Raw genomic sequence first — 15,034 nt, 5'->3', positions numbered from 1 at the left:
GGGGGGGGGGGGGGGGGGGAAGCCCACCCAACTCACAAACTCCAGCAGTAGAGCAAGAAGGAACAAGTCTTGGATTCATTCCTTGCCAGTTCAGATAAAGGAAGGTCCTCTGCCCTAGAAGAAAGGACTCCTGCTTTGGAACACAGAAGTAGGATCCCATCCCCACACCCACCTTTAACCCAACCCCAGATCAGGACAGGAGAGATGAAGAGGAAAGGGGAGGCATCAGGATCAGAGGGAAATTAAGAAATGGAAGTGAAAAGGTAAGAGAAGGGGAGATTCCAAGAAAAGGAAATAGAAAGGGGAATGTTTATGGCTTCTACATCATAAGACCAAGGCAATATAGCTGGAGGACCTATAATTGATGGGAATGATTAGATTACAACTTTTGATTCTGATAAAAACATACTAACTAGTGACAGGCTTTAAAACTAAAACATATGCCCAAATAACAAAAAGAACCTAAACTTCTATCAGCAGAGAACTAGATTATGATTTATTCTTAAAATGGAATACTATGTAGCTTGAAATTCTATAGGCAATGAAGTGGAAAGATGTCCATGAATATGTCGTGAGATGGGGGAAAAAAAACAGGAAGTTTTAGAACATTAAAAATAGTATGTGCCCATTTGCATTAAAAATTATTTAAATATGAATGAAAAAAATATGTTTCAATCTGTTAAATCATTATTGCTTTAGGGAGTAAGGAGGGACAAAAATTGGTTATTTCAACTTTTTATGTCCTACATTATTTGTATTTTTCATCAACTTGGTTACTTTCATAATGAAAAACTACCTTAAGATCGTCTTTCTAATCTTAAGGAAACTAGGAAAACAGTGTTTTAATCTAGGTGATGAACTACCTACTCAATGTCTATTGGATCTATGTAAGAATTTCCTGGGGAAGAAAGAATATCTATCAAAAGGAACAGACATCAACAATATCTGAGATACAACTGCACCTCAATCTATTGTTTTGTAAAAATAAATAAATATGGCTTATATATAACAGAAATAAATAAAACCAAAATATTATAATACTGTATATACACATCATCAAAATATTTCTCTACTAGTAAACTCATCTATATTGTTTCCATATATACTGCAGCAGTAGTTTCAAGAGCAAGAAAGAGGGCTGGCACAGACTTATTTAATGATATTTTCTGAGTCAAAAAATCATTTATGTGATCCGTAAATAAACAGGAGACTAAAGTTCAGTGAGAAACCTTTCAAAATAATTTTGTAAATTCGCAGATACAATTGCATTCCCTTTGCAACATGGATTTGAAAGAGAAATACTGTTAATTTCAACATGTTTACTCTGACAGATAATCTCATCTTAAAGTTTTTCTATTCAATAAATTCTAGATAACAACAACAGCCAATTTTACACCTCAAAATAATTTTAATTGGATTTAAATTTTCAGAGCAAGTACCAATACAAAGGCACTAGACTTGTGTGAAAACTGTGCCTTAAAGCTAAGTTCAAGGGATGCACAAGTACCTCAACAGTACTGGCAATATTCTATGTTAAAGCTGGGTAATGTGCATATATTATTTTCCTTTTAAACATATGTGTAAACACATATTGTTCTGAAAATACCAAGTATTTCTTAGTAAAAATACCACTTAATAAAGCCATGTTAAATAAACATATATATTTGAGACATTCAATGAAGTTTTACAGTATATCATTTTGAAACAGCAGTTTCACAAGTAACAGAAAGGTTTTCCTTTTCTAAAAGAAGCAAAGCTAGTTAACACTTGGTTGCTTTGCCTATTTCACCTCAAAACCTAAAGGAAACCTTCTTGGGTTATTCTAATACCCATCAATTATTCTATAAAGGTTTTAAACTGAGCCACTAATCCCAATGTTAGGAAATCAGTTAGTGGATACATGTTTATCTAGGGTGGGTTACCATCTTAAAAGAACAAGTTAACATTTTAATATGTCCTTACTGTAATGGAAAAGAGCAATGCTTACTGATTTTTTTTTAAATAATTATTTTTTAATTAATTAACTAATTAATATTTTTGCTGGGTCTTTCCTGCTGCACACGGGCTTTCTCTAGTTGCGGCGAGCAGGGGATACTCTTCGTTGCAGTGCATGGGCTTCTCATTGCGGTGGCTTCTTTGGTGTGGAGCACGGGCTCTAGGTGCACGGGCTTCAGTAGTTGTGGCATGTGGACTCAGTAGTTGTGGCTTGTGGGCTCTAGAGCGCAGGCTCAGTACTTGTGGCAAACGGGAGTAGTTGCTCCGACACATGTGGGATCTTCCTGGACCAGGGCTTGAACCCACGTCCCCTGCATTGGCAGGCAGATTCTTAACACTGCACCACCAGGAGAGTCCCCTTACTGAATCTTAAAGTTTAACTTTTCTAGTATTTGCTGATTTTATCACTTATAATTCGCCTTCTAAGGGAAAAATACAAGTGTGGTATGTAGTAGAAATTTACTGAATAAAATAAGTAATTTTCATTACTCCTTAGTTTAGTATCGGTTCACACACCAAGTATAAGCTTGGTGCTTGCTTCTCTACATTAAAAATACTTGTAATTTTTCAAGGCATTTCCATTTAACTAATCCTCAAAACCTCCCCATGACACAGATCTTACCAAAATTTTGCAGAAAAGAAATCACAGGTATACTGAGTTAAATTCAGTCATCCCATGTATATTCTCTAAGTGCCTACCAGTCACTGTTCTCTAGGTGCTAGGGATATAGCAGTAAACAAAACAAATAAAACTCCCTGCCTTCATGGATATTACATTCTAGTGAGAAAACATTAACAAATGTTTTGGTAAATGGTGGTAAATGCTTAGAAAAAAAGAAATCATGGAAGGGAGATAAGGTATATTTATGCATTCAGCAAAAATCCAGCAACAATCTAGGTAATCACGAGCCAGCAGCAGACATCAGACTCTTGAGACATGGGCTCTTTGCAACAGAATTACCAGCTCCTTCAGAAGGTGTCATTAACTAAATACGTTTCTATAATATTCTTTCCTTGTAAGCCGCTCTAAAAAAAAAAAAAAAGCTTTCAGGTCAGAACTGTTTGCAACATTTTATTTAAAAATCTTTCACACCACCAAACCTCACTACCTAAACTGACCTGCCAAACAACAAAATGAAATAAGCACAACAAACTAGCAGAAATTGCCTAATTTTTCATACTTACCATAAGCACTGGGGAAGTCCCCAGGTCCCGGTCCAGGATAAAAAGGACCTGGCCCTGGTGGCTGAACAGGATACTGCTGTGGGGGCCCAACATACGGAGGGCCACTATGACGGTACTGCAAGAGAGGGGTTACAGACATTTAGGAAGTAACATGAAGGTAGCTTACTATGGAAAAATAAAGGTGTGTGTGTGTGTGCACGCGCGCGCGTGTATGTGTATGTAAGAGAATCATTTAAAGGAGGTAAAGCCACTTTGTTAAACACGTTCAAAACACCTGCTTGCCATTAAGATGCAATGAGTAGATAAACAACAAGGAATTACTGTATAGCACAGGGAACTATATTCAGTATCTTGTAATAACCTATAATGGAAAAGAATTGAAAAAAATGAATATACTTATGTATAACCAAATCACTTTGCTGCACACCTGAAACGAACACAATATTGTATATCAAATATACTTCAATCAAAAAAAAAAAGATGTAATGAGGATGAAAAAAAAGGTGTGCCTTAGGTAAAGCCATACAGCAAATCAGGGCACAGGCAGACATCAGCTCATTGTAAAATTATTTCAGGCTGATAGCTTTCAATGACACTGAATGGTGTATTACTGGAACAGGTAGTTATGGACTCTATTTTAGAGCAGCTGGTTGTGGGTAAGGGATTGGGAGAAAGCTAGGATATAAAAACAATTTCTCTATCACCTTAGAAAATTTTAAGAGATGAAGAAATATCTCCTTATGATCTTATGAAAAATGACAAAATGGCTCAGACTTATATCCAACAGAAACATTCACACATCACTAAAAACCAAAGCTACCAGCCACCCTCCCTGTTCCCTATGATGAGAATCTGAGTTAATCCCCACTCTGCTGATGGACCACACGGATCTGAGAGATACTTTACCTGTGGTATACAGTACTGAGGACCCTGGGGCACTGGGTACGGCATGGGCAGGTGGTTAACCATCATGATGTGCTGATTGGTCTGATACACTGCAGTGGGTGTCTGTGCACCAGGACGAATGGAAGGACTGCTGTTCGGGATGGTAGCTCTAGGAGGCTGTATTTGAGGCCTCTGGAAAAACTGAGGAGGGGAGAAAAAAATATATATATATTTTTTTTACCAAGGGCAGTATGTAAATTTTACTATCTTGAGCTTTCTCCTTTTTTCCATTTATAAAAGTCTTATCAAAAAAATAAAAAATAAAAAATAAATAAAAATAAAAAAAAGTCTTATCAACTTGAATTAGAAATACAACATACATAAAGAGAGACTTAATTGCCTATATCTGGGTTCACAAAAAGCATTCCACACGAGGCACAGCCACACCGATTCACGCTTTGATCAATGCTGTCACTCATGTGAAAACAGTAGGGCAGCCTCACTTTTAAAATGAAATCTCAGCTAATTTAAACTAAAAATTCCATACCATAAATTATTAATTTTGAAGTGTGGGGTAAAATATAACAAAAGGGATAGTTGGTATCTCTCTAAAAGTTGTTCTGTTGTATAAAAGCATTGCTTCTTTCATAAAGAGTAGATAGCTCATTATCAACTTATTAAAAATTAAAGTAGTCCCGTAAAAAACTACCATTCAAGTCATTTATAAAGTATTTAGAATAACAATAAATCTTTCTGGACATAAAAATTTTCATCTCAGTTTATCAAGGTCAAATTAAACTAAAACCATCTGTAGGGTTGTTCCACGCTAATTGTCACATGATACGAAAAGACTTCATTTTGCAAATAGTGGCAATCTCATACTAAACTCAACCCAATTTTGCTTTCTCAAATAGTTTGCAATAAAAGTGGAAAATCTAGACAGGCTTGAGAATGGTCTGGAAGGAGCACATCTCAAATCTTTCAAATGGTAACCAGTACTTGTGGTTGTTTATGGTTTTCACTGCAGGCTTAAAAGCCTTGAAACAATATACCAATAGTAAATTCCCACCGTGAATGCGTGTATTCATCAGCAGACAATCAATATCACTCCAATAATAATAATAAGAGAATAGAGAAATAAAGAGGCCATGCAGAACCAGTAGTTTGTTACCTGGATGGGTCTGAATCCTCCCTTCAATTATGAAGCAAGAAAGCAGCAGGAAACAGAAAGAAAGCCAATGGAAAAGCTTATAGATCAGTAGGAAGGGGTAGGACATAGCATGCAGCTCAACAAAAATATCTTTCTATTTAGTAATAATAGGAGAAGAAAGAAGATTAGAAAATCAGAATGACAATTCTCTACTTGAGAATTCAAGGGCACAAGGAATTGAAGAATCGAATGACATTTAATCAAAAGTAAGTAAATCCAGTGGCAAAAATATTCTAATAGTAGCCAAAAGTATTAACAGCTTAAAAGGAAATGTATGCTTCGTGGACAAGTACCATTGGAACTATTGATTCCTACTCTTGGCTCTCCCCCATGATATGACTCAGCATTAGTTATTTAGCATCTCTATGATTTGCTCTCCATCTTCAATGGAGATGAGAGTTAACAGTAGAAGTGCCATTTGTTACTTTTAAGTTTGCAAAAGTCCTAAGAAATACCTAAACCTTTCAACTTTTACCAGACTCCACATGACAGAAACTTGCTCTTTTCAATTAACCAGGTATATAAGAGGCCACTTATAGCTTTAAAATGGGGAAATATAGTAATACTCTAAAAATGCTGTCTAGCTCCAAAGTCTCTTGAGTTGTCTCACAATTCCAGACATGACTGTTGCTATTGGTCCAAATAACTGCAAGTTTGACCTTTGGGCCCACTCGGGTCTTATCATGTCCTACTCTTAAGCATCAAGCTACCCACAGGTGGTAGGAAGTAACTTGTCATCTTGTGCTGAATTGGAAGAATTGGGATCCAGTGCCCAAGGCTCATCCCATTCAGCCCTCATACCCCAAGGGAAAGAAAGCCCTAAAGAGAATAAGTCACAGAAAAGCAACAGACAGTAAGGTAGAGCAGGAGAATGAAGTGAATGGGAAAACCAGATGGGGGAAACTACAGAGAGTAGTTGGTGAAGATGAAAAGAAAATACAAGAGGCAAGGGTGATAACATAGGAACCTGGGCTGGGTCACAATGACAGCAATAGTCTTCAAGTTATCTCCACTGACACAGTTTTAGTGACAGACACAAGAATTTCTGTCATTTGCAACCAGGAACACTGGACTAGTAAACTTTCCAGGCTAGACTTCACTTCTCCTAATTACATAGCAGACAGAATCTATTATTCATCAATGTGAGCTGTGAACACATTTCAGGAATGAACTTAACCATTTTTATAACTCAGTGTATATATCACAGGAGCCACAAAACTGTTACAAGACTCAAGGAAAGGAGGGTCATTCATCTGGCTCAACTTACTGAGCACTACTAGATGTTAGCCACAGTGGATAAAAAGATTAATTCTGTAAGAACATTTTCCATGAACTCTAGAGGGCAGGCAAGACAAGGAGAGTATCAAACGGATACAGGTGATGATCCACTGTGGTTATATTATCAACAAATTTTGTCAGAGTACTTATTGCCTTAAGACACATGGTGTTACGGGGAGGTGAGGGGGAGAGAGAGAGAGGAAACTAGTCCATTAACTTATGCAGAACAAGAAAAATAGACATGGGGAAAGTTTTCCCATAAATACTTCTCTCACCACTATTTTCCAACTGTTCTGCTGGAATTTTTAACCAGCCTGTCTAGAATAACTGAGATTACATTTTATTCAAGGAGATTTCTGAATAGGATAAGACTGTTTTACTTAAGCTGCTCTGAAAGAGAAACAAACAAATGTTTCTAATGATACTCTTAATATCAACATACAGCCAAGCCAGTAAAACACAAAATCTGTGGTTATGTGGACATACCATATTTTTTTTTAATAAACTAAGATTTCAGCTTTGAAGCTAAGTAGAAACTTGTATTAAACAGGAACACTAAATAACAACAATGAAGATTCATATAGTACTTTAAGCTACCGGATACCACTCTAAGCACTTCACATATATCAATATATTAAGTTATCCTCACAACAAACCTCTAAGGCAGGTACTATTTTTAACACCACCATTAGATATATGCGGAAATTGAGGGACAAGGAGATTAAGTAACTTGCTAAAGGTCTGCCATGTGTAATTTAAACACATTCAGGTTCTGGGCCTGTACTTTTAACTGTTACACACTCTAACTCTCATGAAATGGAACACCCTTCATAATTTCAAACAAGTGACATCAGTCAGAAGAAATCTTTTCTTTTCAAAGGCTGAAGGGATGTGGCAGGATGTTTATCAAACTACACTGATGGGTAGCAGATCCCTCAGTTGTAATTGATTTCTGGTAAGAAAAACACTCCATCAGTCACCTCATGAAATCCATGTTTATCATTCAGGAAAACAAATTTCTCCTACCTATGAGATTCTAATTCTCTATCTCCCTTAGAGTAACTGAAACTTGTTCATATGCTTTTTATCCTTGGTACATTTAACAGGCCTACTTTTACTCAACTTCACTGCACTAAGATTTTTACTATGAAAGGCTATTTGGAGCTTGTCTTTCCCTTTATAAAGTATACCATTTCTCTCTTTCTCTCTCTCTCTCTCTCTCTCTCTCTCTCTCTCTCTCCTCACTCACTCTCACTCACACAAACACACACAGACAAGAGGTTCTAATATCTCCAGGACTAGAAAAGGTGTAACGGTTGGACATGCAAAGAAATAAAAAGAAATGGATTCTCTTTTTTGTACTCCCTCCTAACCATTCAATTGTAAATACAGAATTAGATTTAATAGTCAGTAGGCATGGCAGCAAACCACAGCTTACTGAAAAGAGTGTGTGGATGTGAACAGGCTTTCCCAAAGTGCTTGCAACGCTTCTGAATCCTTTTTCCTCTCCACTGAGTACTGAAGAATCATTAAAAGAATCAAACTATCCTGTTTTGGAAGGACAGTACAGGCCATTTAGTCTAACCATATACCTAAAGTTTGAATCTCTTATATGACATGCCTTTGAGGTTATGAGACTTTAGCAACTCAGGACACAGTTCCATTTTACTGTTAAATGGAGTTCTGATACTGCAACAGTCTCTCCTTCTACTGGCTCCAAATCTATCCCTCTGTATCATCTACCCTCTGGTCTGACATCTACCCCCAAAAAATCACATCAAAGTCAAATCCTTCCTCTCCAGGAGTGACAAACCTCTGAGTTATCTGAAGACTGCCATCACTGCCCACTTACACATCACCATTTTTTGTTCCAAGCCAATCACCACCCTCCACCCCTTCTCTCTCCAACCAAGATTTTTAAATTCCCTAACCAGCTAACTCTTTTTTCTCAGTCTTCTCCCACTGTTCGAAGTTCTCAAAGTAGAGAGACAAACCTAAATATCCAGGTCTGCCCAGACCATACCACACCCTCATTCAATAAATATCTGTTGCTGAGTAAAGAAACAATATATCTCTTTTATTCTGACCAACTCTGTTTCCATTAATGAACAAGAATCACAGGATCACAGGAGCTCTTTTGTCAACCACATTTTACTACCAATTAGTACTGAGTTACAATCATCTAAAATTCTTTAATATTCTTTATATATAGCCTGGCAGTAAGTCATGCGCTTCATTTCTGTGTGTACTCTTATAGTTGTGTTTTAAAGTTCATATAGGAATCTAGTGTTTTATTCCTTTGAAAATTTATCTGGCTAATTTCAACCCATCATTTCAGATTACACAGATTTTTTTTTTTTTGGATTCTAAATATATCATGCAATATCAAAACTACATGACCATCGGCAAATTTGACAGGCATGGCATTAATCCAAGTCATTGATAAAAAATGCTGAAACGGGACAGGTAAGGAGAAAAGAACCTTGTACAATGTGAGTATCATCTCCAAACCGGATTTCAATCTGTTTAGTCTTTTATCTTTCAATGGTCCACTAGTATGCCAGGAAAACAGCAGAGGAAGATGACAGCCCTCATTTGAGGTGGTACTTTCGGTAGCTCCAAAGGGCTAGGATACATTTAAAACAGAGGGTGAATTTATAGGGTACTTAAGATTGCTGACCTTCACAGAAACACTCTAGAAGCAAAAAGGAAAAAGTTACCTCTTGGAAAATCCTTCTAAAGACGTAGTAATTATAGCTTTACCAAAGTTTCCTGGCCAATAACAATGGTAATAAATGCTTTTTGAAGATGCTGTTAATTTTTTTGTTGTTGTTGTTGGCCATGCTGTGCAGCTTGCAGGATCTTAGTTCCCCAACCAGGGATTGAATCCAGGCCCTGGCAGTGAACGCACCTAGTCCTAACCACTGAACCACCAGGGAATTACCCAGATGCTATTAATTAGAATATATCATTTTCTCATGACTTTGCTCTCTCGAATCATCAAAAGACAAAAATATCTCTAAAAAACTATATAACAACCAGAAATTCTTTGAAAAACACCTATTCATTTTCAGTAACCAGGAAAAATCTTATTCAATCACATTAGTTCTTCCTATGTCAAAAACCACTGAGTACTTATTAATCTGCAAAGCAATAAAAACCATATGAAAAATATATTTCTGGGCTTCCCTGGTGGCGCAGTGGTTGCGAGTCCGCCTGCCGATGCAGGGGACATGGGTTCGTGTCCCGGTCTGGGAAGATCCCACATGCCGCGGAGCGGCTGGGCCCGTGAGCTATGGCCACTGAGCCTGTACGTCCGGCGCCTGTGCTCCGCAACGGGAGAGGCCACAACAGTGAGAGGCCCGCATACCGCAAAAAAAAAAAAAAAAAAAAAAAATATGTTTCTGAAATCCCTAGCTTTTTGCATATGTAGTTCAACCTACTGGAGGGGTAAACAGTAAGAATCTCAATTAAGAATTTGTTAGGTTGGGACTTCCCTGGTGGCACAGTGGTTAAGAACCTGCCTGCCAATGCAGGGGACACAAGTTCGAGCCCTGGTCTGGGAAGATCCCACATGCCACAGACCAACTAAGCCCGTGCGCCACAACTACTGAAGCCCGCACTCCTAGAGCCTGGGCTCCGCAACAAGAGAAGCCACTGCAATGAGAAGCCCGCACACTGCAACGAAGAGTAGCTCCCGCTCGCCAAAACTAGAGAAAGCCCGCGCACAGCAGCTAGAGAAGACCCAACGCAGCCAAAAATAAATTAATTAATTTTTAAAAAATTTAGGTTAATATCTTTTAAAAAAATTAAGTACTTAAGAAAAATGTTAGTGCTATGATTTTCTGACAAGTTAGAAAGGGACAAGTAGTAAAGAGTCCATATAATGGGATCTCATTCAAGTATCAATCAGATATTCTGCTGACTTACAACAATTTATAATGAACGTTATTCATGTAAAATTCTTTGTTTTCCTGCATGTAACACATATTATCACATAATTTAGTTTCACTAAGAATTAGGAAATGTAAGCCCTATAGCTGAACTGTCCAACAGGTAGCCACTAGCCATATTTAGTTACTTAAATTAAATTAAATTTAAAATTCAGTTCTTCAGCCACAATGCACAATTCAAGCACTCAATAGTTACATGTGGCTAGTAGCTACTACAGTGAACAGCACAGATACAGAAGATTTTCTTCATCACAGGAAGTTCTATTAGACAGTGTTATGGTAGAGGATTATGTCAGATGGAGGAAAGAAACCCTTAAGGGTTCTGTCAGGAAGAAGAAAGCGTTCTATCAGATCATAATGCAGAGTCTGGGAAACAAGCATCCTTGGAGAACACTTCATTCATAGGTAAAAATAGCTTCGGGAAAGGGGAAAGGTAGGCTGTCTCACTGCTAAAGGAAACTGACACTTATCAAGGGCCTATTATGTGTCAGGCACTGTGACAGGCTGGTACTTTTATTCACCACAATACCCTTAGGAAACATTCTGTTATAATAACACCTCAATATAACATCATTTGTAAGCATATTTTATCCATTTCACAGATAAGAAAGCTGAAGTCCAAGGTTAGTCTGCAGGAAAGGTTAGACTGAATCCCAGTTATGCCAACTCCCAACCTATATTTTCTTCACTGTCTCTGCTGCAAGCCTACAACTCCTTGTGAGAAAGGCACCAGATAAAACTGCCCATAACTGGCCTACATCAAGCTCTGAAAAATACAAGAGTTCTGGTGATGAGACTGCACAGATGCTTGGCCAGATTTCCTATCCATTAAATGCCAGGTCCTGATATGCCAGGTCTGGCCCCAGAGGCAAACCCAAAGCCTTCATTTATTTTATTTTCCACATCTAAGAAAATGTCTAGAGCAATACAAATATTTCTCTACCAAGGACTAGGACTTCAAATGTAACAGCACAACTTGGAGAACAGAAACCTTTAGAGGTCATAATTGGAGGGAGGGGATAAACACAAGCCAGCTGTTTCTTCTTTTTAAATCTTTTTGCAAAAAGAACCAAACTACAATAGGAAAACATGCACAGTTTCAATGCTTGCCCCAGGTAACATACTCCTTGATGCCACACACTGTTTTTTTATGAAGCTTATTATTTGTTTAAGCTAAATCCAATTAATTTGAACATTATGTGAACTAAAATCACATATCAACATATTGCAAAATGTTTTTGTTCCACAAACACTTTAAAATACCAATTCCCTGGTTCTCCTCATAATGCAAAGACTATTCAGCCATAGTATGTAACCAACGCTTGCTATTTCTTGTGAAATCCAAAAGTAAAATAAGGACAGGAACATATGTAACTTTAAACCACAATTACACAAACTTCAATGACCAAAGACATGAAGTTAGTAACACAAGCCAGATCTACATTATACCAAGTCATTTGTTTTAATTCTGGGTGTACGTTCTGTTCTTTCAGTTGCTAATTACCTTGGGATTTTCAAATATCAGAATAAACATAGTTGACATATTTCTAAAGCCAAGAGTGTTCTGCATATAAAATAACTTAGGACTACTTTCTTTTACCTTTGAAGAAAACTGTTATTCTAAGCTAAAGCTCTCTTCAGATTATAAAATGCAAAAACAATAGAATATCCTTATTAATCTAAAGAATCCCTGCAAAAGCCAAAAATTAATTGTACCAGGAAGATGATGTGGCTGACATAATACTAATCAGAACTTGGTATCCCTGACTCGAGGGACTCAAAAATTTGAGCCCTGGTTGGCCACACATAAAGATCATCTAAATAAAAGCAGTTCCAAGAAACATACACATCCTATAGCAGTTTCTTGGTTGTATTAAACTAAAAATGGGGCTTCCCTGGTGGTGCAGTGGTTGAGAGTCCGCCTGCCGATGCAGGGGACACGGGTTCATGCCCCGGTCCGGGAAGATCCCACATGCCGCGGAGCAGCTGGGCCCGTGAGCCATGGCCGCTGAGCCTGCGCGTCCGGAGCCTGTGCTCCACAACGGGAGAGGCCACAACAGTGAGAGGCCCGCGTACCACAAAAAAAAAAAAAAAAAAAAAAAACTAAAAATGTTTACCATCCAAAATCTTGTTATCTGTCTCATTTCAATTCTGATAACTTCATTTTACAAAGAAAAAATATATAGGTTCTAGATTACTAGATTATTAGTTTTCTTTTCCCAAGCAATTACCTTCAAATAGCTCATCTAAATAACTACTGATTTTTTTTCTTTGCATCGTTTTGCCAACTAAAAATTGGCACCTGCCATCTGCCTCTACAAGGATTAAATCACAAGCTGCTGCAGCCGCTGACCTTCAACACACACTGAAAGGAGTTCAGGGTGGAGATCAGGAATGAGGCGCTCTGTGCTCTGGGAAAAACTGGCAGAACAGGCCTTTAGATAGTTAGATATTTTCAGGAGAAGATATTATGAGCCCAATACTTGCATCTCCTCATATCTAGAAAAGCACTAAAATCATTCATGGTGACGTCTGCTCCTCGTGACTAGCAGTAACCTTCACGAGACTAGCAGCAACCTTCTGCAAAAAAATGTGTGCTTGATTACATGTACTCCTCCTTCACCAAAATCACATATATAACTGACCTTCCCCCCCTCTACCTCTTTGGAGGAGTTTCTCAGAGCTATCTGAGATGCTGTCTCCCAGGCTATAGTCCTCATTTTGCCCCAAATAAAACTGAACTCACAACGCTCACCTTGTGCATTATATTTAGTCAACAGTTTATAGAACCAATTGTTACTAAACATCCACGAGAAGTTATGTATATACTATGGGACTTTAGAATCATCAATCATAGGAAACATCATCCAGTATCAAATTATTTTGTAAAAAAAATAAGATCAAAGCATGAAAGGACATATGACTGGAAAGGTAGTCACTGATGAATAATGTAATAAAGGAGAAATGAGAAATCTATTCACTAATTCTAACTAGTCAAGACTAACTCTAACCCTTGATTTAATTCTTTCTGGCCAAAGCAAACAACCATAGATGAAAAAACCATTTGGGCCTTCAACTTTGAGTCTTAATCACAACAAACTAAAAATATCCCAGGACAAAGATGTTTTCCCTTAAAAAATATATTTTCTGTATACCACTCAACTTTTGTTATCAACTATATTGCTTTCATTAAGCAAGCCTCTATATGTCTTGTTTTGTATTATGAGCATGAATCCATGCTTCTCTATGAAGGGTTTAGGTCTCTATTTGGCTTAGGTTTGAGGAGAAGACCTCTTAAATACAGACTTTGGCCAGGGATTCTTAAATGGGAAATAGCATCACCTCCACAGAGTGTATCTGGAAATGTAGGAAGGTGTATTTTGTTTTGTTTTTTAAATTGTCACTGGGGGAATTCCACTGGCATGTATGGCCCAAAAGTTGCTAAAGGAACTGCAATATACAGGGCAGTTTTTCATAACTGGTTATTCCATCCAAAATGCCAATACCAACTCCACAGTGAAATAAGCCGAACTGGCTCCTACATTCATGGATACAAGACCGCAAACTCTTCCTAACAGTGTACTCCATGCTGTTCCACAACACTGGTTCAACTACATGCTGCTCAGCAGTGTCACTTCAACCACACTCTCCCCTTCTCTATTTCTCCAAGGTAGCTACTGCAGCAGCCTGAGCCAAGATTATATATTTCCTTACTCACTTAATTCTGTGAGGTATAAGGAAAAAAAATTAATTGTATTTAGGAAGGAAGAATACCAGAGTAAAAGCGGCCAGCTACCCGAAGTTTTTGTACCCAAAAGCAATGCTCTGGATTTATGCTGCATCTCAAGAACCCACAAGAACTAGTGTGGGGGGGCTTCCCTCGTGGCGCAGTGGTTGAGTCTGCCTGCCGATGCAGGGGACGCGGGTTCGTGCCCCGGTCCGGGAAGATCCCACATGCCGCGGAGCGGCTGGGCCCGTGAGCCATGGCCTCTGAGCCTGCGCATCCGGAGCCTGTGCTCCGCAACAGTAGAGGCCACAACAGTGAGAGGCCCGCGTACTGCAAAACAAAACAAAACAAAACAATAGTGTGGGTTTCTTGCTAATAGATAAATAATAAATATATATATGTATATAGTTCTACTTTTTTAATGGTTGAAACATGCTGTAATTTCACAAGCATCATCCTACAAATAAATGAAAGATAATCTGCCAATACTTTCTTTGAGACATATTACACATGAAAAATGATTTCAGCATCGAAATTAACCTTTTCTCAGTAAGATTTCTTACAGTTTTCCTTGGTTGTTGGAATTAAATAAAGATAAAATGTATCACAAACCTTTAGGCTCAGAAGAAAGTTTTAAAAAATAGATTTTCCCGGGCTTCCCTGGTGGCGCAGTGGTTGAGAATCTGCCTGCCAATGCAGGGGACACGGGTTCGAGCCCTGGTCTGGGAGGATCCCACATGCCGCAGAGCAACTAGGCCCGTGAGCCACAACTACTGAGCCTACGTGCCTGGAGCCTATGCT

The 15,034-nt window shown here is 38.2% G+C and overlaps 1 protein-coding gene across 1 annotated transcript in view; it reads right to left on the bottom strand.

Moving 5' to 3' along the window:
* Positions 1-15,034, bottom strand: part of EIF4G3 (eukaryotic translation initiation factor 4 gamma 3) — a 161,357-nt gene that overhangs the window by 33,931 nt on the left and 112,392 nt on the right. The window contains exons 4-5 of the mRNA XM_007459222.1: positions 4,087-4,266; positions 3,181-3,295 (exon numbers count right to left, since the gene is read on the bottom strand). Of these exons, the coding sequence (XP_007459284.1) occupies positions 3,181-3,295; positions 4,087-4,266 (295 nt within the window). The remainder of the gene's footprint in view (positions 1-3,180; positions 3,296-4,086; positions 4,267-15,034) is intronic.

The sequence above is a fragment of the Lipotes vexillifer genome, unplaced genomic scaffold (assembly GCF_000442215.2).
Source record: "Lipotes vexillifer unplaced genomic scaffold, Lipotes_vexillifer_v1.1 scaffold496, whole genome shotgun sequence".
NCBI classification, from domain to species: Eukaryota; Metazoa; Chordata; class Mammalia; order Artiodactyla; family Lipotidae; genus Lipotes; species Lipotes vexillifer.
Note: the sequence above shows the minus strand (reverse complement) of the source record. Positions and strands in the feature narration are given on the sequence as shown.